Source organism: Haliotis rufescens, unplaced genomic scaffold (genome assembly GCF_023055435.1).
Source record: "Haliotis rufescens isolate VD_foot unplaced genomic scaffold, xgHalRufe1.0.p SCAF_24, whole genome shotgun sequence".
Classification (NCBI taxonomy): domain Eukaryota; kingdom Metazoa; phylum Mollusca; class Gastropoda; order Lepetellida; family Haliotidae; genus Haliotis; species Haliotis rufescens.
In genome coordinates this window covers 7,897,792-7,919,867 of record NW_025963935.1, presented here as the reverse complement: position 1 = coordinate 7,919,867, position 22,076 = coordinate 7,897,792, and the positions used below count along the sequence as shown (strand labels likewise).

The 22,076-nt window shown below is 45.2% G+C and overlaps 2 protein-coding genes across 3 annotated transcripts; one reads left to right on the top strand and one right to left on the bottom strand.

Moving 5' to 3' along the window:
- Positions 1-983: 983 nt before the first annotated feature.
- Positions 984-4,769, top strand: LOC124126464 (calmodulin-like). Its single transcript, XM_048402140.1, has 3 exons — positions 984-1,214; positions 2,892-2,989; positions 3,988-4,769. The coding sequence occupies exons 1-3, from the start codon at positions 1,071-1,073 to the stop codon at positions 4,184-4,186; spliced, it is 441 nt and encodes a 146-aa protein (XP_048258097.1). The 5' UTR covers positions 984-1,070; the 3' UTR covers positions 4,187-4,769.
- Positions 4,770-5,709: 940 nt separating this feature from the next.
- Positions 5,710-20,936, bottom strand: LOC124126466 (chitin deacetylase 7-like). Of its 2 annotated transcripts, XR_007222827.1 has the most exons (9): positions 20,788-20,936; positions 19,589-19,839; positions 19,261-19,428; positions 13,761-13,921; positions 13,172-13,256; positions 9,104-9,218; positions 7,212-7,338; positions 6,094-6,257; positions 5,710-5,993 (listed from the first exon to the last, which is right to left on the bottom strand). XR_007222827.1 is itself a non-coding variant. In XM_048402139.1 (8 exons), the coding sequence occupies exons 2-8, from the start codon at positions 19,800-19,802 to the stop codon at positions 6,162-6,164; spliced, it is 966 nt and encodes a 321-aa protein (XP_048258096.1). In that variant the 5' UTR covers positions 19,803-19,839; positions 20,788-20,936; the 3' UTR covers positions 5,710-6,161. The 2 variants fall into 2 exon arrangements, 1 of the variants encoding a protein (XP_048258096.1); XM_048402139.1 differs by having other exon boundaries at positions 5,710-6,257.
- Between the last annotated feature and the right edge of the window lie 1,140 nt (positions 20,937-22,076).

The following is a 22,076-nucleotide window of genomic DNA, read 5'->3' as shown; positions in this document are numbered from 1 at the left end:
TATCCGTGTCACGTACATACAGCAAATGTATTATACCGCTGACTTCTCTGTGAGGTGTTCGCATATGTCTCTCGCCATAATATAACGCTCATTTCTCTGTGAGGTGTTGGGGCGGTCGGGTAGCCTAGTGGTTAAAGCGTTAGCTCATCACGCCGCAGACCCGGGTTCGATTCCCGACATGGGTACAATGTGTGAAGCCCATTTCTGGTGTCCCCCGCCGTGATATTGCTGGAATATTGCTAAAAGCGGCGTAAAATCAAATTCACTCACTCACTCACTCACTCTGTGAGGTGTTCGCATGTGTCTCTCTCTCCATAATATAAAGCTAATTTCTCCGTGAGGTGTTCGCATGTGCCTCACTCCATATATATAGCTAATTTCTCCGTGAGGTGTTCGCATGTGTTTCTCTCCATATACAGGCTAATTTCTTAGTGTGGTGTTCGCATGTGTTTCTCTCCATATACAGGCTAATTTCTCCGTGAGGCGTTCGCATGTGTCTCTCCATATATAAGGTTATTTTCTTAGTGAGGTGTTCGCACGTGCCTCTCTCCATATATCAAGCTCATTTCTCCGTGAGGCGTTCGCATGTCTTTCCACATATAAGGCTATTTTCTTAGTGAGGTGTTCGCATGTGTCTCTCTCCATATATAAAGCTCATTTCCCCGTGAGGTGTTCTCTTGTATCTCTCTAAAATAACTCTCATGTCTCTGTGAGATGTTCGCATGTGCCTATCTTTAACGCATAACTCTCGCATGTTACTGTATGTGTATAAACCTGGTCTGTCCGTGAGGTGTTCGCGCGTGCACATAAATGTGCTCATTTGTGTGCTGAAATGGACTTCTGTCGAGAGGTTAACGTGACAGGAGAGTCAGAGTGATGGATAGCCCGGTAAAACGACGGGTCATGTGTCGTGGAAACAACGCGAGGATTTGCGCAGCCTGACATAAACCTCGCTTTCATTTTTCGTCGGCCTCGCTTGCATTCCCTGGCGTCTGCTGGCATTCGTAGCGAGCTCGAGAAAGCAGACGGTCGTGTTTCCTACCGCTGACAGACGAACATTACACACAACGATGGCAAACCAAAAGGCAGTGGACAATATATTGGATTGTGTGCGCGAGGCTTTTGACAAGATGGACACGGATGACAACGGTACAGTCACGTTCGGCGAATTCAAGGTGTTCTGTGACGGGATAGATGGGATGGAAGAAGTAGCGGTAAGTTCTTTACTCTGCTATTTCCATGGAGATCGAAATTTCGGAATTGGTATAACAGGTTCGTAAGAGAGCGGACCGCCTCCGTGGTCTAGAGGTAGAGCGCTTGCCCGGATAGTGAAAGTCGGTGGTTCGATCCCCGACCGCACCACACTAAAAGACGTTAAGAGATTGTACGTATTGTCTCTCAGCCTGGCGTGCACCATTAAGGAATTACACAAGGACTGGTTGACTCGGAGTCAGTGGACTGTGTCTGCTACGGTGTCCATGTACATTGCAGCATCGTATCTCAGTCACTGAGATACGATGCTGCAATTTACATAGTCAGTGGGCTTACACTGAAAAACCGGCAGTAATTCAAGAAACCACATTTTCACGTGCATGCACGCCGCTATACAGTTGAACACTACGTTAAACTCCATTTCCCAGCACCTCACAACAGAGCGAGTACATGGTTGAGTGTTTATAGCATGCATGTGAGTAACATGCTGCACTATGTGTTTATAACATGCTTCATTATGTGTTATAACATGCACGTGAGTAACTTACTCGATGATATGTTGGTACCGCTGATGCAAACGTGCACACAGGCGAAGGCTGTTGCCGCGGTCGGGTTCACGTTTGTGTTTTTCAGTCGTCGTGCAGCGCCTACAGCAGAACGTGGGACCCACGCTGTGTGTTGTAGTGTGGCAATAGGGAGGGTATACTCGTTACAATCAGGACGGTGTTGTAGTGTAGTAGTGTTGTAGTATTGTAGTGTGGTGTTGTAGTGTAGTGTTGTAGTGTGACACTAGAGAGGGTCTACTTGTTACAAATGGGATGGTGTAGTAGTGTTGTAGCATTGTAGTATTGTTGTGTTGTAGTGTGACAATAGAGAAGGTTATAGGCCCTAAAGTACTCGTGGAAATGAAAAAACCTGTTTTGCTGGATTTAGTAATCGACACAAAGCATTACGTAGATGTAAATACAAAATAACAAAACAACTGGAAAAGTTTTATCTCAGCGCTCAATACAAAATGTACTTTAGAGGAGGTAATTTGTAAGCACTTTCAACATTCGAAAATAAAACTAAGTCCAAATTGACATGGCAGAAACAGGCTATAGGCATTATGCAAATAAGCCTGGAAAAAAAGTTATCGAAACAGCAATAAAAATAACAGCTATGTTTATGTACATAATAATAATGACATATAAAGTTGTTGTTTGAGAAGGGAATATGTTACTTTTACGTTCTGATATTTTGACGATGATTCACCATCCCATAATGCCACTAACAAATCACTAACCACTGACAAATCACATGCACGTGGGTTTCAAGCACCTGTTTTCACCTGTCGTCAAGGTGTCACAGTTCATGGACATTCACCTTGATCTACTAACACCTGGTTATGCCCAGTTTCACAATAGTCTGTTTTGTTCATATTTTTACACACTTTGTCGTGTAAAAAGACATAAAAACCTTTGATGCGCTGTATTTGTGCCAAGGCCCAATTAGTACTCATTGAGTTGTTTGAATATTTATATATTTTGTATATTAACTGCATTTATTTTATTTTTCATTTCCGTGAATACTTTAGTTTGTTTAATCGATATTGTATATTGCAATGTTGTAGTGTTGTAGTGTTGTAGTATCGAGAGAAGGTTGTTGCATTTCATTGGTCTTATTTCTCTGTCCAACAGCAAACGTTCAACACATACGACACCTCCGACGACTCGCGACTCTCACTGCAAGAGCTCAATGATTACGTCACAGGAAAAGTTCCTAAAGATAAGATTGAGTAAGTATACCACACAGTGACGTAATACTGTTATACCACACAGTGACGTGATACCGTTGTACCACACAGTGACGTAATACTGTTATACCACACAGTGACGTAATACTGTTATACCACACAGTGACGTAATACTGTTATACCACACAGTGACGTGATACCGTTGTACCACACAGTGACGTAATACTGTTATACCACACAGTGACGTAATACTGTTATACCACACAGTGACGTAATACTGTTATACCACACAGTGACGTGATACCGTTGTACCACACAGTGACGTAATACTGTTATACCACACAGTGATGTTATACTGTTATACCACACAGTGACGACATACTGGTATACCACACAGTGACGTAATACCGTTATACCACACAGTGACGTAATACTGTTATACCACACAGTGACGTAATACTGTTATACCACACATTGATGTAATACCGTTATACCACACAGTGATGTAATTCTCTTATACCACACAGTGACATAATACCGTTATACCACACAGTGACGTAATACTGTTATACCACAGTGACGTAATACTGTTATACCATACAGTGACGTAATACTGTTATACCACACAGTGACATAATACCGTTATACCACACAGTGACGTAATACCGTTATACAATATTGTGACTAATACTGTTATAGCTCACAGTGACGTAATACTGTTATACCTCAGTGACGTAATGCTGTTATACAACACAGTGACGTCATACTGTACTACCACACAGTGACGTAATATTGTTATACCACACATTGACTTAATACTGTTACCTCGCCTGGCGGTGGGGTTGCCTTATGGTTAAAGCGTTCGCTCGTCACCCGGGTTCGCCGTGATATTGCTGGAATATTGCTAGAAGCGGTGTAAAACCATATTCTCTCCCTATTATACCACATAGTGACGTCATACTATTATACAACATTGTGACGTAATACTGGTATACCACACAGTGATGTCATTTTACACCTCACTCTATCATTGCTTGTAGGAAGTGTCACGTGAGGAGACTGTTTAAAAAAACGGACAAGAGCGGCGACGGGAAGCTTGACCGCAATGAGTTCCGCGCGTTGTTAACGGACTGTGGCTACAGCGAAACGGTCATCGACAACACTATCGACGCAGTTGCTGGAGACGACGGTATGGTCACTCTGCAGGAATTCCTGGACAAGTGGGAAAACGACGAGTAGTTATCTCCCTTGTTTATGACACTCGCCCGTAGTCTAGTTATCTCCTTGATAGGACGTATGAAGAGTCATCGCCCTTGACGATGCGTTTCGATTTTTGACCGTTTCGCCTCGCCTTCTTGACTGAGTCACCCACTCATTGAATCTCCAGGCTTCACATCGGCTTCACATCGGCTTCACATCGGCTCCGCTGTCAATCCAACTGGCCGAGGCCTTATCTGTTGCTTAAGCACCCTCAGAAACATTATCTATATGACGGCAGCCTGAACTGGACCAGACAATCCAGTGAGTGGGGCAGGGTTGATGGGTGCTGCGTCTTGTCAATGGCGATGCCGGACATCTACGAGGGGGGTCTGCTCCATCAATCACGATGTCAATGCAATGAACGTTAGTTCCTTTTTTTCAATACTCCGTGCGCCTTGACCATCTCGCGTCATGCAGCGGTCAACACACAGACCACTCGGCCGCTGTGAAACTCGCGCCATCATCCCCTGTCTCGAGGGAGTCGGCAAGCCATGGTCAAGGCTTCTCAGCAGTATATACTTAATGCTATATCATGTAATCTGTATAAATCATAATGTGCTTACTGCGTTGCTTGTTTCTTGTCTCTGAGAAGGTCATGTCGTTTGTGGAAATGAGTGAGTGAGTGAGTTTGGTTTAACGCCGCTTTTAACAATATTCCAGTTATATCGCGGCGTGTCAGCTTAATGTGGGAGGAAAGCCCGAAGTGATGCAGGTCTCAGACGTTTACCACTTCGGCGAAACCCACGAGCACGGGTATGGTGCTGACAAACCTAGAAACATAATCGGGGCGAACCGGGATTCGAACCCACAATCATAGGTTTCTGGCGTGCCCAAGAGACACAACTCTGCACAGCGAATCGTGGCGCCTTAGACGAGTGAACGACCTGCATAACTTCGGGCTTTCCTCCCACATTAAGCTGACACGCCGCGATATAACTGGAATACTGTTAAAAGCGGCGTTAAACCGAACTCACTCATTCACTATGTCTGTGGCCTGTGTTATGTGCCATTGATCTACCGCGATAAGAGCTGAGCTGTGACTCTGCTTGTCGTAAGAGGCGACTAACGGGGTCGGGTGGTCAGGCTCGCTGACTAATCTGATGCATGTCATCGTAGCCCAAATGCGTGGATCGATGCTCATGATGTCAATCACTGGATTGTCTGGTCCAGACTCGATTATTTACAGACCGCCGTCATAAAGCTAGAATATTGCTTAGTGCAGCGTTAAACAACAAACAAACAAACAAACAAACTTGTGCTGAGCTGCACAAAATAGTATATATCCAAGTACTTATATACTTGGAGATACACCCGTGAGTATGTGTCGAAGTACTGACATGCGCCGAGCTGCACACAACAGTATATATCCGTCATTGAAACATAAACAAATGCCACACAGGAGATCGTCACGATATGACATGACGAGTTGTCTCCCCTGTTTAATGAACCTAAACATACCGCCCTGTAATGTGTTTACTTAAAGAATAATAATAAGAAAAGAACAGAATCAGGTTATATTTAATACACTTTGAAATTAGCATGTATAACACGTGACCTGGGATGTGGACGCTGAATGAAGGGGTGTCAGATATAGGCGACATGAGTCGGGGTGTGTCAAATATGGGCGACACTACGTGAGGGGGTGGGGTGTCAGATATAGGCGACACTACATGAGGGGGTGGGGGTATGTGTCAGATATAGGCGACACTACATGAGGGGTGGGGTGTCAGAGGCCACCCTGGGAGGTTATTCAGCCTGAGATCAAGTAAATAACATAACTTTAGAACATCGGGTGATTAAGATGATATATGATTTTTCTGGAGTGGGGGTCAGCGAAGGAGGTGTGGTTAGCGGACGGATCAGGTCGAGTCGAGTCGACTCCAGCTGGTAGGTAGATGCGTGTGATACGGGCCGATGGAGGTCAACATGCAGAGGCGGCATCAGTCGCCTCCAGCTAGCAGGACCACGGCTGGAAGGTTGAGATGTTCAGACTGGGTGTGGGGTCTTTGATCCAGTCCAGCGCCTTGTTCATTGGTAGAATCCATGTGTCCTGCAACACACAACCAGCAGGCATTAACCACAGACACACCATCAGACTACCAGAAACACACACTGAGAATATACAGGCCTTCAGATTATGGACATGAAACGTCAGATTAATGTGTTCGTTTGTTGTTTAACGCAGCACTCAGCAGTATTCCAGCTATTTGCCGGCGTTCTGTAATCGTGTCTGGGCCAGACAATCCAGTGATTAATATCATGAGCATCGATCCACGCAATTGGGATCGATGACATGCATCAACCAAGTCAGCGAGGCTGACCATCCGATCCCTTTTACGACCAAAATAGTCGCCTTTTACGGCACGCCTGGATCTTCACTGGTCACGTCAGACGTGTTATCAGGTAGAGTGAGTGTGTGAGTGAATTTGGTTTTAACGCCGCTTTTAACAGTATTCCAGTTATATCACGGCGTATCAGCTTAATGTGGGAGGAAAGCCCGAAGTGATGCAGGTCTTAGACGTTTACCACTTCGGTGAAACCCACGAGCAAGGGTATGGTGCTGACAAACCTAGAAACATAATCGGGGCGAACCGGGATTCGAACCCACAATCATAGGTTTCTGGCGTGCCCAAGGGACACAACTCTGCACAGCGAATCGCGGCGCCTTAGACGAGTGGGACACCCGTGCCCCCCAGGTAGAACGAGGTGTGAGTGTTACCGGATAGATATGGGGGTCAAGGTTATTAGTTAATGTGAGAGGTGAAAGGTTACCAGGTAGAGAGTCAGATCAGTATTACCAGGTAAATCAGAGTTAACAAGCAAAGTTGGAGTGAGAGGTCAAAGTTAACTGGTAGCGTGAGAGTTCAAGGTCAGATTGTGAAGTGAAAGGTCAAGAACAACAGGTAGAGTGAGAGGTAAAGGTCAGATGGCGAAGTGAAAGGTCAAGAACAACAGGTATAGTGAGAGGTCAAGGTCAGATGGTAGAGAGAGAGGTCAAGGTTACCTCGAATGCAGCTCTGACGTACTCCAGGAACTCCTTGAGCCCTGCCAGCTTGTACGGCACAAGGACGAAGTCGGGGTTGATGATGAGGGTGAAGGGAGACCGGTCGCCCTCGTAGTGCGAGGCGAAACTAAACAGCATTGTGACGTCATACTGTTATACCGCATTGTGACATAATTCTGCTATACTACATTGTGACGTACTTCTGCTATACTACATTGTGACGTAATTCTGCTATACCACATTGTGACGTAATATTGTTACCACTAAACTAAATAGCGTGTGTAGAAGAAGCAATGTCACGTGTAATAAATGGGACAATATACAAGTACACATCCCCGCCGTTTTAACAGTTGTACATATATGTACAGTTAATAGTATATAATTTCATACTTTAAGGTTTACACTGTCCTTTCATGACGAAGGCAAAGTCACGTGATTTGATATTCAAAGTTCACACACCTGTGAATGGACAGAAAAGTTCTCGCAAGCTCGGATGTTCACAGTTCAACAAGCGCTCTTAAATCGTTCAGGCTTCAATGAACCCATTCAAACTGACGTTAAATTCTTAGATAACTTTTAAACACATACAGGTACAAAGCTGTACTCTTGCATACACCATTGTGTACCAGTTTAACCTGAAGGACATGTTTTTGTATGAATTCGTTACTTTACATCTTTGCGATACTTGTGTGAGCACGTTTGTGTCTGTACAAGTGCACGTGTGTCAGTGACTACACGTGTGTGTCTGTACAAGTGCACGTGTGTCAGTGACTACACGTGTGTGTCTATACGGGTGCACGTGTGTCTGCACGAGTGCATGTGTGTGTACGAGTGCACGTGTGTGCCTCTACGAGTGCCGCATGTGTGTCTGTACGAGTTCACGTGTGTGTCTGTACGAATGCACGTGTGTGTCTGTACGAGTGCATGTGTGTGCCTGTACGAGTGCATGTGTGTGTCCGAGTGCACGTGTGTGCGTGTACGAGTGCATGTGTGTGCCTGTACGAGTGCATGTGTGTTCCTGTACGAGTGCATGTGTGTGCCTGTACGAGTGCATGTGTGTGTACGAGTGCACGTGTGTGCCTCTACGAGTGCCGCATGTGTGTCTGTACGAGTTCACGTGTGTGTCTGTACGAGGGCCGCATGTGTGATTGTACGAGTGCGCGTGTATGTGTGTACGAGTGCACATGTGCCTGTATGAGTGCACGTGAATATTTACGAGTGCGTGTATGTCTGTATGAATGCACGTGCGTGTCTGTACGAGTGTATGTGTGTCTGTACCAGTTCCGCATGTGTGTCTGTACGAGTGCATGTGTCTGCCTGTACGAGTGGACAAGTGTGTCTGTACGAGTGCACGTGTGTGTCTGTACGAGTGCCGCATGTGTGTCTGTACGAGTGCATGTGTCTGCCTGTACGAGTGGACATGTGTGTCTGTACGAGTGCACGTGTGTGTCTGTACGAGTGCCGCATGTGTGTCTGTACGAGTGCACGTGTGTGCCTGTACGAGTGCACGTGTGTGTCTGTACGAGTGCCGCATGTGTGTCTGTACGAGTGGACATGTGTGTCTGTACGAGTGCACGTGTGTGTCTGTACGAGTGCCGCATGTGTGTCTGTACGAGTGCACGTGTGTGCCTGTACGAGTGCATGTGTGTGTACGAGTGCATGTGTGTGCCTGTACGAGTGGACAAGTGTGTCTGTACGAGTGCATGTGTGTGTCTGTAAGAGTGCCGCCGCATGTGTGTCTGTACGAGTGCCGCATGTGTGTCTGTACGAGTACACATGTGTCTGTACGAGAGCACATGAGTGTCTGTACGAGTGCATGTGTGTGCCTGTACGAGTGCACGCGTGTGTGTCTGTACGAGTGCACGTGTGCGATTAATATCACGTGGTTTTACCTGTTGAAGAATAGGTCAAAGACTTCTGTCTGGGTCAGCAAGTTGGTGCAGGCACTTGGCGTTGCACATGTCGTGCCATTGTTAGAGAGGGCTGCCACCAGAAACTGCCACTTGCCTGCACACACAATAAATAGAGTCAGGCAGTGAGAACCAGAGACGCACTGTTTGTTTGTTTGTTTGTTGTTTAACGCCGCACTCAACAATATTCCAGCTATGTGACGGTGGTCTTTAAATAATCGAGCCTGGACCAGACAATCCAGTGATTGATATCATGAGTATCGATCCACGCATTGGGATACAATGACATGCATCAACCAAGTCAGTGAGCCTGACCACCCGATCCCGTTAGTCGTCTTTTACGACAAGCATGGGTTGCTAGAGACCTATTTTAACCCAGGAACGGAGTCAAGCATTGATATACTGAAGTTAGCATTGATATACTGACGATATACATGGAGATTTACTCATCACGGAAGGGTGTGATATACATTGGGATTTACTCATCACGGAAGGGTGTGATATACATTGGGATTTACTCATCACGGAAGGGTGGGATATACATGGGGATTTACTCATCACGGAAGGATGGGATATACATGGGGATTTACTCATCACGGAAGGGTGGGATATACATGGGGATTTACTCATCACGGAAGGGTGGGATACACATGGGGATTTACTCATCACGGAAGGGTGGGATATACATGGGGATTTACTCATCACGGAAGGGTGGGATATACACGGGGATTTACTCATCACGGAAGGGTGGTATATACATGGGGATTTACTCATCACGGAAGGGTGGGATATACATAGAGATTTACTCATCACGGAAGGGTGGGATATACATTGGGATTTACTCATCACGGAAGGGTGGGATATACATAGAGATTTACTCATCACGGAAGGGTGGGATATACATAGAGATTTACTCATCACGGAAGGGTGGGATATACATGGGGAAGCACTCACCAGGGAAGGGTGGGATATACATTGGGAAGCACTCACCAGGGAAGGGTGGGATATACATTGGGAAGCACTCACCAGGGAAGGGTTGGATATACATGGGGAAGCACTCACCAGGGAAGGGTGGGATATACATGGGGAAGCACTCACCAGGGAAGATCGGGATATACATGGGGAAGCACTCTCCAGGGAAGGGTGGGATATACATGGGGAAGCACTCACCAGGGAAGGGTGGGATATACATGGGGAAGCACGCACCAGGGAAGGGTGGGATATACATGGGGAAGCACTCACCAGGGAAGGGCGGGATATACATGGGGAAGCACTCACCAGGGAAGGGTTGGATATACATTGGGAAGCACTCACCAGGGAAGGGTTGGATATACATGTGGAAGCACTCACCAGGGAAGGGTTGGATATACATGGGGAAGCACTCACAAGTGAAGGGTTGGATATACATTGGGATTTACTCATCACGGAAGGGTGGGATATACATGGGGATTTACTCATCACGGAAGGGTGGGATATACATGGGGATTTACTCATCACGGAAGGATGGGATATACATGGGGATTTACTCATCACGGAAGGGTGGGATATACATGGGGATTTACTCATCACGGAAGGGTGGGATATACATTGGGATTTACTCATCACGGAAGGGTGGGATAGACATGGGGATTTACTCATCACGGAAGGGTGGGATATATATGGGGATTTACTCATCACGGAAGGGTAGGATATACATTGGGATTTACTCATCACGGAAGGGTGGGATATACATGGGTATTTACTCATCACGGAAGGGTGGGATATACATGGGTATTTACTCATCACGGAAGGATGGGATATACATGGGGATTTACTCATCACGGAAGGGTGGGATATACATTGGGATTTACTCATCACGGAAGGGTGGGATATACATGGGGATTTACTCATCACGGAAGGATGGGATATACATGGGGATTTACTCATCACGGAAGGGTGGGGCATACATGGGGATTTACTCATCACGGAAGGGTGGGATATACATGGGGATTTACTCATCACGGAAGGGTGGGGCATACATGGGGATTTACTCATCACGGAAGGGTGGGATATACATTGGGATTTACTCATCACGGAAGGGTGGGATATACATGGGGATTTACTCATCACGGAAGGATGGGATATACATGGGGATTTACTCATCACGGAAGGGTGGGATATACATGGGGATTTACTCATCACGGAAGGGTGGGATATACATGGGGATTTACTCATCACGGAAGGGTGGGATATACATGGGGATTTACTCATCACGGAAGGGTGGGATATACATGGGGATTTACTCATCACGGAAGGATGGGATATACATGGGGATTTACTCATCACGGAAGGGTGGGATATACATGGGGATTTACTCATCACGGAAGGGTGGGGCATACATGGGGATTTACTCATCACGGAAGGATGGGATATACATGGGGATTTACTCATCACGGAAGGGTGGTATATACATGGGGATTTACTCATCACGGAAGGGTGGGATATACATGGGGATTTACTCATCACGGAAGGGTGGGATATACATGGGGATTTACTCATCACGGAAGGGTGGGATATACATTGGGATTTACTCATCACGGAAGGGTGGGATATACATTGGGATTTACTCATCACGGAAGGGTGGGATATACATGGGGATTTACTCATCACGGAAGGATGGGATATACATGGAGGTTTACTCATCACAGAAGGGTGTGATATACATTGGGATTTACTCATCACGGAAGGGTGGGATATACATGGGGATTTACTCATCACGGAAGGATGGGATATACATGGGGATTTACTCATCACGGAAGGGTGGGATATACATGGGGATTTACTCATCACGGAAGGGTGGGATATACATGGGGATTTACTCATCACGGAAGGGTGGGATATACATTGGGATTTACTCATCACGGAAGGGTGGGATATACATGGGGATTTACTCATCCCGGAAGGGTGGTATATACATGGGGATTTACTCATCACGGAAGGGTGGGATATACATAGAGATTTACTCATCACGGAAGGGTGGGATATACATTGGGATTTACTCATCACGGAAGGGTGGGATATACATGGGGATTTACTCATCACGGAAGGATGGGATATACATGGGGATTTACTCATCACGGAAGGGTGGGATATACATGGGGATTTACTCATCACGGAAGGCTGGGATATACATGGGGATTTACTCATCACGGAAGGGTGGGATATACATTGGGATTTACTCATCACGGAAGGGTGGGATATACATGGGGATTTACTCATCACGGAAGGCTGGGATATACATGGGGATTTACTCATCACGGAAGGGTGGTATATACATGGGGATTTACTCATCACGGAAGGGTGGGATATACATAGAGATTTACTCATCACGGAAGGGTGGGATATACATTGGGAAGCACTCACCAGGGAAGGGTTGGATATACATGGGGAAGCACTCACCAGGGAAGGGCGGGATATACATGGGGAAGCACTCACCAGGGAAGGGCGGGATATACATGGGGAAGCACTCATCAGGGAAGGGTTGGATATACATGGGGATTTACTCATCACGGAAGGGTGGGATATACATGGGGATTTACTCATCACGGAAGGGTGGGATATACATGGAGGTTTACTCATCACGGAAGGGTGGGATATACATGGAGGTTTACTCATCACGGAAGGGTGGGATATACATGGAGGTTTACTCATCACGGAAGGGTGGGATATACATGAAGGTTTACTCATCACAGAAGGGCGGGATATACATGGAGGTTTACTCATCACGGAAGGGTGGGATATACATGGAGGTTTACTCATCACAGAAGGGTGTGATATACATTGGGATTTACTCATCACGGAAGGGTGGGATATACATGGGGATTTACTCATCACGGAAGGGTGGGATATACATGGGGATTTACTCATCACAGAAGGGCGGGATATACATGGGGAAGCACTCACAAGGGAAGGGTGGGATATACATGGGGATTTACTCATCACAGAAGGGCGGGATATACATAGGGAGGCACTCACCAGGGAAGGGTGGGATATACATGGGGATGTACTCACCAGGGAAGGGCGCGTTTGGTGGCTCGCCGTCGTTGCAGGAAGGTCCGGGGATAAAGTCGTAGGTGTACGGCCATTTCAGGTTGGCCTGCAAAAACAGAATAGAAACCCTTTGACTATCCTTTGACTATCACTATCTTCATCTATCCCACATGCCCCTATCACTATCTTCATCTATTCCACATGCCCCTATCACTATCTTCATCTATCCTTCCTGCCTGATCACTATCTTCATCTATCCTTCCTACCCCATCACTATCTTCATCTATTCCACATGCCCCCCCCCCCCCCCCCCCCCACTATCTTCATCTATCCTTCCTGCCCCCTCACTATCCTCATCTATCCCACATGCCCCTATCACCATCTTCATCTATCCTTCCCATCTCCTCACCATCTTCATCTATCTTTCCTGCCCCATCACCATCTTCATCTATCCTTCCTGCCCCATCACCATCTTCATCTATCCTTCCTGCCCCCAGCACTATCTTCATCTATCCTACCTGCCCCCATCACTATCTTCATCTATGCCAACTGCCAAGCCCTCCTTATCGTCACAGTTTGCCTGTTATCACTGGGCTTATATCACATCTACCTGTGTATCAAACTCAGACGTGATACAGGAGGCGTCGTAGTCAAAGTTGTTGTCGCCCATGCCGATGAACTCGTCGAGGCCGCCGGCTCTCAACTCTGGTGCTCTGACACCCTTTACTTCATTTCCGGTTATGCCAACATCCGCGAGTTCACGTTTGATTGCTGAAACAAACAGCGTCATATCGAGAATTACCGAACCTTAGTTACGCCCCATACAGCATGAAGTAACTGTGCGTTGAGAGGTCAATCCTTGTACACCATTAGATTACTTTACGTTGAGATTACAGGTTGAGAGGTCAATCCTTGTACAACATTAGATTACTGTACGTTGAGATTACAGGCTGAGAGGGCAATCCTTGTACAACATTAGATTACTATACGTCGAGATTACAGGTTGAGAGGTCAATCCTTGTACAACATTAGATTACTGTACCTTGAGATTACAGGTTGAGAGGTCAATCCTTGTACAAAATTAGGTTACTATACGTTGAGATTACAGGTTGAGAGATCAATCCTTGTACAACATTAGATTACTATATGTTAAGATAACACGTTGAGAGGTCAATCCTTGAACAACATTAGGTTACTATACGTTGAGATTACAGGTTGGGAAATCACACTTTATCCAACATGAGTGAGTGAGTGAGTGAGTATGGTTTTACGCCGCTTTTGGCAATATTCCAGCAATATCACGGCGGGGGACACCAGAAATGGGCTTCACACATTGTACCCATGTCGGGAATCGAACCTGGGTCTTCGGCGTGACGAGCGAACGCTTTAACCACTAGGCTACCCGACCGCCCCTTATCCAACATGAGATTACTATACGTTGAGACAACACGTTGAGAGGTCAATACTTGTACAACATTAGATTTCTATACGTTGAGATTATAGATTGAGAGATCACACTTTATACAACATGTGATTATTATACCTTGAGACAACATGTTGAGAGGTCAATCCTTGTGCAACATTAGATTATCATATGTTGAGATTACAGGTTGAGAGATTACACTCTATACAACACGAGATTACAGGTTGAGAGATTACACTCTATACAACACGAGATTACAGGTTGAGAGATTACACTCTATACAACACGAGATTACAGGTTGAGAGATTACACCCTATACAACACGAGATTACAGGTTGAGAGATTACACTCTATACAACACGAGATTACAGGTTGAGAGATTACACTCTATACAACACGAGATTACAGGTTGAGAGATTACACTCTATACAACACGAGATTACAGGTTGAGAGATTACACTCTATACAACACGAGATTACAGGTTGAGAGATTACACTCTATACAACACGAGACTTTGGTTGAGGGGTCATACCCTATACAAAGTGAAATTATAGGTTGTGGGGTCACACCCTCAACAACACGAGGCAACACGTTGCAAGGTCACACCCTATACAACATGAGGTTACACGTTGAGAGGTCACACCCTATGCAACATGACATTACACGTTGAGCGGTTACGCCCTTCATAAACATGAGATTACAGGTTGCGAGGTCACACCTTATACAACATGAGATTACAGGTTGCGAGGTCATACCCTTTACAACATGAGATTACACGTTGAGAGGTCATACCCTATACAACATGAGGTTACACGTTGAGAGGTCACGGCCCATATGAACATGAGATTACAGGTTGCGAGGTCACACCCTATGCAACATGGCATTACACGTTGAGAGGTCACGCCCTATATAAACATGAGATTCCAGGTTGCGAGGTCACACCCTATCCAACATGAGGTTACACGTTGAGAGGTCACACCCTATGCAACATGACATTACACGTTGAGAGGTGACGCCCCATATAAACATGAGATTACACTTTGAGAGGTCACGCCCTTTACATCATGACATTACACGTTGAGAGGTCACACCCTATACAACATGAGGTTACACGTTGAGAGGTCACACCCTATACAACATGAGATTACACGATGAGAGGTCACACCCTATACAACATGAGGTTACACGTTGAGAGGTCACACCCTATACAAGATGAGGTTACATGTTGAGATGTCACAACCTATACAAGATGAGGTTACATGTTGAGAGGTCACACCCTATACAACATGAGGTTACACGTTGAGAGGTCACACCCTATACAACATGAGGTTTCACGTTGAGAGGTCACACCCTATACAACATGAGGTTACACGTTGAGAGGTCTCACCCAATACAACATGAGGTTACACGTTCAGAGTTCACACCCTATACAACATGAGGTTTCACGTTGAGAGGCCACACCTATACAACATGAGGTTACACGTTGAGAGGTCACACCCTATATAACATGAGGTTTCACGTTGAGAGGCCACACCTATACAACATGAGGTTACACGTTGAGAGGTCACACCCTATATAACATGAGGTTTCACGTTGAGAGGCCACACCCTATACAACATGAGATTACACCTTGAGAGGTCATATGCTATACACCAAGACATTACACATTGAGAGGTCACACCCTATACAACATGAGGTTACACGTTCAGAGTTCACACCCTATACAACATGAGGTTTCACGTTGAGAGATCACGCCCCATATAAACATGAGATTACAGGTTGCGAGGTCACACCCTATACAACATGAGGTTACACGTTGAGAGGTCACACCCCATATAAACATGAGATTACAGGATGCGAGGTCACACCCTATATAACATGAGATTACACGTTTAGAGGTCACACCCTATACAACATGAGGTTTCACGTTGAGAGGTCACACCCTATACAACATGAGGTTTCACGTTGAGAGGTCACACCCTATACAACATGAGGTTTCACGTTGGGAGGTCACACCCTATACAACATGACATTACACGTTGAGAGGTCACACCCCATATAAACATGAGATTACAGGATGCGAGGTAACACCCTATACAACATGAGGTTTCACGTTGAGAGTTCACACCCTATACAACATGAGGTTACACGTTCAGCGACCACAACCATTAGACCATGAGATAACACGTTGAGAGGTCACACCCTATACAACATGAGGTTACACTGTCAGCGACCACAACCATTACACCATGAGATAACACGTTGAGAGGTCACACCCTTTACAACATGAGGTTACACGTTCAGCGACCACAACCATTACACCATGAGATAACACGTTGAGAGGTCACACCCTATACAACATGAGGTTACACGTTCAGCGACCACAACCATTACACCATGAGATAACACGTTGAGAGGTCACACCCTATACAACATGAGGTTACACGTTCAGCGACCACAACCATTACACCATGAGATAACACGTTGAGAGGTCACACCCTATACAACATGAGGTTACACGTTCAGCGACCACAACCATTACACCATGAGATAACACGTTGAGAGGTCACACCCTATACAACATGAGATTACACCTTGAGAGGTCATATGCTATACACCAAGACATTACACATTGAGAGGTCACACCCTATACAACATGAGGTTACACGTTCAGAGTTCACACCCTATACAACATGAGGTTTCACGTTGAGAGATCACGCCCCATATAAACATGAGATTACAGGTTGCGAGGTCACACCCTATACAACATGAGGTTACACGTTGAGAGGTCACACCCCATATAAACATGAGATTACAGGATGCGAGGTCACACCCTATATAACATGAGATTACACGTTTAGAGGTCACACCCTATACAACATGAGGTTTCACGTTGAGAGGTCACACCCTATACAACATGAGGTTTCACGTTGAGAGGTCACACCCTATACAACATGAGGTTTCACGTTGGGAGGTCACACCCTATACAACATGACATTACACGTTGAGAGGTCACACCCCATATAAACATGAGATTACAGGATGCGAGGTAACACCCTATACAACATGAGGTTTCACGTTGAGAGTTCACACCCTATACAACATGAGGTTACACGTTCAGCGACCACAACCATTAGACCATGAGATAACACGTTGAGAGGTCACACCCTATACAACATGAGGTTACACTGTCAGCGACCACAACCATTACACCATGAGATAACACGTTGAGAGGTCACACCCTTTACAACATGAGGTTACACGTTCAGCGACCACAACCATTACACCATGAGATAACACGTTGAGAGGTCACACCCTATACAACATGAGGTTACACGTTCAGCGACCACAACCATTACACCATGAGATAACACGTTGAGAGGTCACACCCTATACAACATGAGGTTACACGTTCAGCGACCACAACCATTACACCATGAGATAACACGTTGAGAGGTCACACCCTATACAACATGAGGTTACACGTTCAGCGACCACAACCATTACACCATGAGATAACACGTTGAGAGGTCACACCCTATACAACATGAGGTTACACGTTCAGCGACCACAACCATTACACCATGAGATAACACGTTGAGAGGTCACACCCTATACAACATGAGGTTACACGTTCAGCGACCACAACAATAACACCATGAGATAACACGTTGAGAGGTCACACCCTGTAAGATAAACCATCTTTAACGTTTTTGAAATAATGGTGAGTTTAGGTTTCTTGATGAAAGCTGTTTGTGACAACATTTGCAAGTTATTATAGCAACGTAAAAGTTCACCTCAGAGTTAACCATGAAAGTATATTTAGTTATGTTTATGTTATATAATATTTAACTTCACCATTCTTTTACTTAAAGCTATTTTCATCGTCGTCGTTATGGCCAAAATAGGGTTCAAATAAGGGTGAGGCTAAAGAATCAGCGTTGCGTAATTTGCGTGTATTAACACCTTTGGGTTAGAGCTAGGGCTTATAGATATTTCATCTTCATGACAGTGCTCCTTAAGTTATTGATTCTGGACAAGACAATCAAATGATTAACACCATGACCATTGATTTACGAAATTGGGACACAGTGGCACTAATCAACCAAGTGAGTGCGCATGACCACCCGATCCTGCTAGTTGCCATTGATGACCTATACAGATGGCTGAAGACCAATTGAACCCGAAAGTTAAGCATACACATTAGACAGGGATAGCATACACATTGCATACGCTGGACCGTGGTCCTCCGGCCCTCCTTAGTCCATGGTTAGAGTTAGGGTTAGGGTTAGGGTTAGGGTTAGGGTTAGGGTTAGGGTTAGGTTCAGGGTTAGGGTTTGGGTAAGGGTAAGGGTTAGGTTTAGGGTTAGGGTTAGAGTTAGGTTTTGAGTTAGGGTGAGAGTTAGGGTTAGGGTTAGGGTTAGAGTTTGGGTCAGGGTTAGGGTTAGGGTTAGGTTTTGAGTTAGGGTTAGGGTTAGGGTTAGGGTTAGGGTTAGGTTCAGGGTCAGGATTAGGGTTAGGGTTAGGGTTAGGGTTAGGGTTAGGGTTAGGTTCAGGGTTAGGGTTAGGGTTAGGGTTAGGGTTAGGTTCAGGGTTAGGGTTAGGTTCAGGGTTAGGGTTAGGTTCAGGGTCAGGGTTAGGGTTAGGGTTAGGGTAAGGTATTATAGTGGTATACATATCACTCACTCTGCAGCATAGTCCTCCAATCTTCCTCGTTAGCAGGGTAGGAACCATCAAGAGAGTTGGCTCCAATCTCATGGCCATCGTCGAACAAGTCACGCACGATGTCATAGTTTGTGTCAAGGTTCTTGATAAAAAATGTTCCTCTGGCTGGGCAGCCGTTAGGATTGGTACCTGAAGAGACAAAGAGATTGTCAGTGTGGTTACTGACAGGATAGGGGAGCGCTTAGTGTGTTGATTGACAGGATTGGGGAGGAGTAAGTGTAAAATAGTTACCGGTGAATAGGAAACAGTACTTTTGTTACCTGTCAATAAGAAACCATATTTTTGTTACCTGTGAATAGGGACTTGTATATGTCGGCGTTCACCTCGTTCACGGCGTCCTCGAATGTCACCAGGACAACCTGAGGGGTCTCATCCGGCGCAAGGCCCCCTGGGATGTCTTCATCGAACCAACAGCGGCAGTCTGGGAGCTTACAGTTCCCGCCTGGCTGACACTGAGCCGACACACTCGCCAAAACGCAGCACAGTAGAGCCAGTGACAACATTCTGACTGAGCAGAGATTCTCGTGATTTTGGGAGATTCTGAAACAGTTAGTAAGTGAGTTTGATTTAAGGCCGCTTTTAGCAATATTCCACCAATATCACGGCGGGGGACACCAGAAATGGGCTTCACACATTATACCCATGTCGGGAATCAAACACGGGTACTCGGCGTGACGGACCAACGCTTTAACCACTAGGCTACCTGACCGCCCCGATTCCGAAACTCATTACTAGATAGTTTTGTGGATATTGTGTGACTTTGTCACAGACGGTGTTGTCAGTGGAGTCTGTAAGGTAGAGATAGCAAGTAATACAATTTTAAACACACTTTACAATGATACAATCCAAATGATGATGACGTGCAATGTTCTCGTCTTGTTCATGCGGGCTGAGACCCGTGAAGATAGCTCTTCAGCAACCCATGCTTGCCGTGAAGATAGGTCTTCAGCAACCCATGCTTGCCGTGAAGATAGGTCTTCAGCAACCCATGCTTGCCGTGAAGATAGGTCTTCAGCAACCCATGCTTGCCGGCAAAGGCGACTATGCCTGTCGTAGGAGGCGACTAACGGGATCGGGCGGTCAACTTGGTTGATGCATGTCATCGATCCCAATTGCGTTGATCGACTCTCATGATATTAATCACTGGATTATCTACAGACCGCCGTCATAATGCTGGAATATTGCTGAGTGCGGCGTTAAACAACAAACCAACTCATGCAGGCTGGGAATGTGTGTAGGTAATTAAAGACAACATGAATTTTCATAAATATATACATTTAGTCGATTTCGGTGAGAGAAAAAGGTCATTATATTCGGCTGAAGTAATCGGAATTGGTGCCGCTGCTGTCGAACTTAATTTACTCAACAACGTAGGTGTATTGGTGCTGCACAGATTTCAACACCAAGTCTACGTTTAGTTTCAAATCCTAAGTTAATTCGTCTTGATGCTGTGCGGTCGTCAACTTTAAGTCTAGGTCGTGTACTTACTTGTATTGGTACTGCACGTCAGTTGGTGAACGGCTTGTGCTGTGTAGATGTGTGTGGCCGTGTCCCTCAGGTTGGACTGAGAGTCTCGGGGGATGTGGCGGGTATTTAGCTACCTGTGTCCCTACAAGCACTCACGACAGCCCTATCAGGACCCACTATCAGCCCCTCTCTCACAACCCCCATACCCCCCCACCTCGCAATATCAGGCCACACTCTATGATACTGACACCAATGACACTCATCTAATATCGGCCCCTGTTCCAACATCAGGCCTGATAGTGTTTGCAGCACCGGGGAACATCGTATCGGTCATGTTAAAACTGTTTTGAAAAATAAAAACACGTAAAATACATGCAAGTTATATGTGACCAATAACATCAGTGACATCACCCACAAATATCATCAATAAAATCAATATCATCAATGAAATAATAGCATCAATAACATCACCAACCAATATCACCAGTAAAGTGAATTACATCAATACAATCAATATCATCAATAAAACCAACATAAATAAAATCAACACCATGAAATCAATAACATTAATACAACCATTAACATCAATAAAATAAATAAAACATATAATAGCAATATCAATATCATCAATAAAACTATTGACATCAATAAAACCAAATGACATCAATAAAGTCAATAGCATTTCTACAACCACTTACATCAATAAAGTCAATATCATCAATAAAACCAATAACATCAATAAAATAACCATCATTAATAAAATTAATATCATCAATAAAACTGCTGTTCTATTAGTAAAATCGTGAGAGGAGACATCGGCTGTAAACCTGTGAGAGGTGATATGTCATACCATCACACCTTATTCGAACTTGTACTTAATGCATGACGTCACATCTTCCACCTTGTTCGAACTTGAACTTAATGCATGACGTCATATCTTCCCACCTTGTACAAACTTGTACTTAATGCATGACGTCATATCTTCCCACCTTGTACAAACTTGTACTTAATGCATGACGTCACATCTTCCCACCTTGTTCGAACTTGTACTTAATGCATGACGTCATATCTTCACATCTTGAGAGGTGACATCGAACTTGTACTAAATGCATGACGTCATATATTCACACCGTGTATGAGCTTGTACTTTATGCATGACGTCATATCTTCCCACCTTGTTCGAACGTGTACTTAATGCATGACGACATATCTTCCCACCATGTTTGAACTTGGATTAAATATATGACGTCATATCTTCCCACCTTGTGTGAACTTGTACTTAATGCATGACGTCATATCTTCCCACCTTG

Excerpts from the sequence above, each read along its gene's own strand:
- LOC124126464 (XM_048402140.1), top strand. The coding sequence starts at position 1,071 with ATGGCAAACCAAAAGGCAGTGGACAATATATTGGATTGTGTGCGCGAG. Across the intron at positions 1,215-2,891 it reads ATGGGATGGAAGAAGTAGCG|CAAACGTTCAACACATACGA; the intron begins GTAAGTTCTTTA and ends TCTGTCCAACAG. Across the intron at positions 2,990-3,987 it reads GTTCCTAAAGATAAGATTGA|GAAGTGTCACGTGAGGAGAC; the intron begins GTAAGTATACCA and ends CATTGCTTGTAG.
- LOC124126466 (XM_048402139.1), bottom strand. The coding sequence starts at position 19,802 with ATGTTGTCACTGGCTCTACTGTGCTGCGTTTTGGCGAGTGTGTCGGCT. Across the intron at positions 9,219-13,171 it reads ACCAAACGCGCCCTTCCCTG|GCAAGTGGCAGTTTCTGGTG; the intron begins GTGAGTACATCC and ends TTGTGTGTGCAG. Across the intron at positions 6,258-7,211 it reads ACGTCAGAGCTGCATTCGAG|GACACATGGATTCTACCAAT; the intron begins GTAACCTTGACC and ends TGTGTGTTGCAG.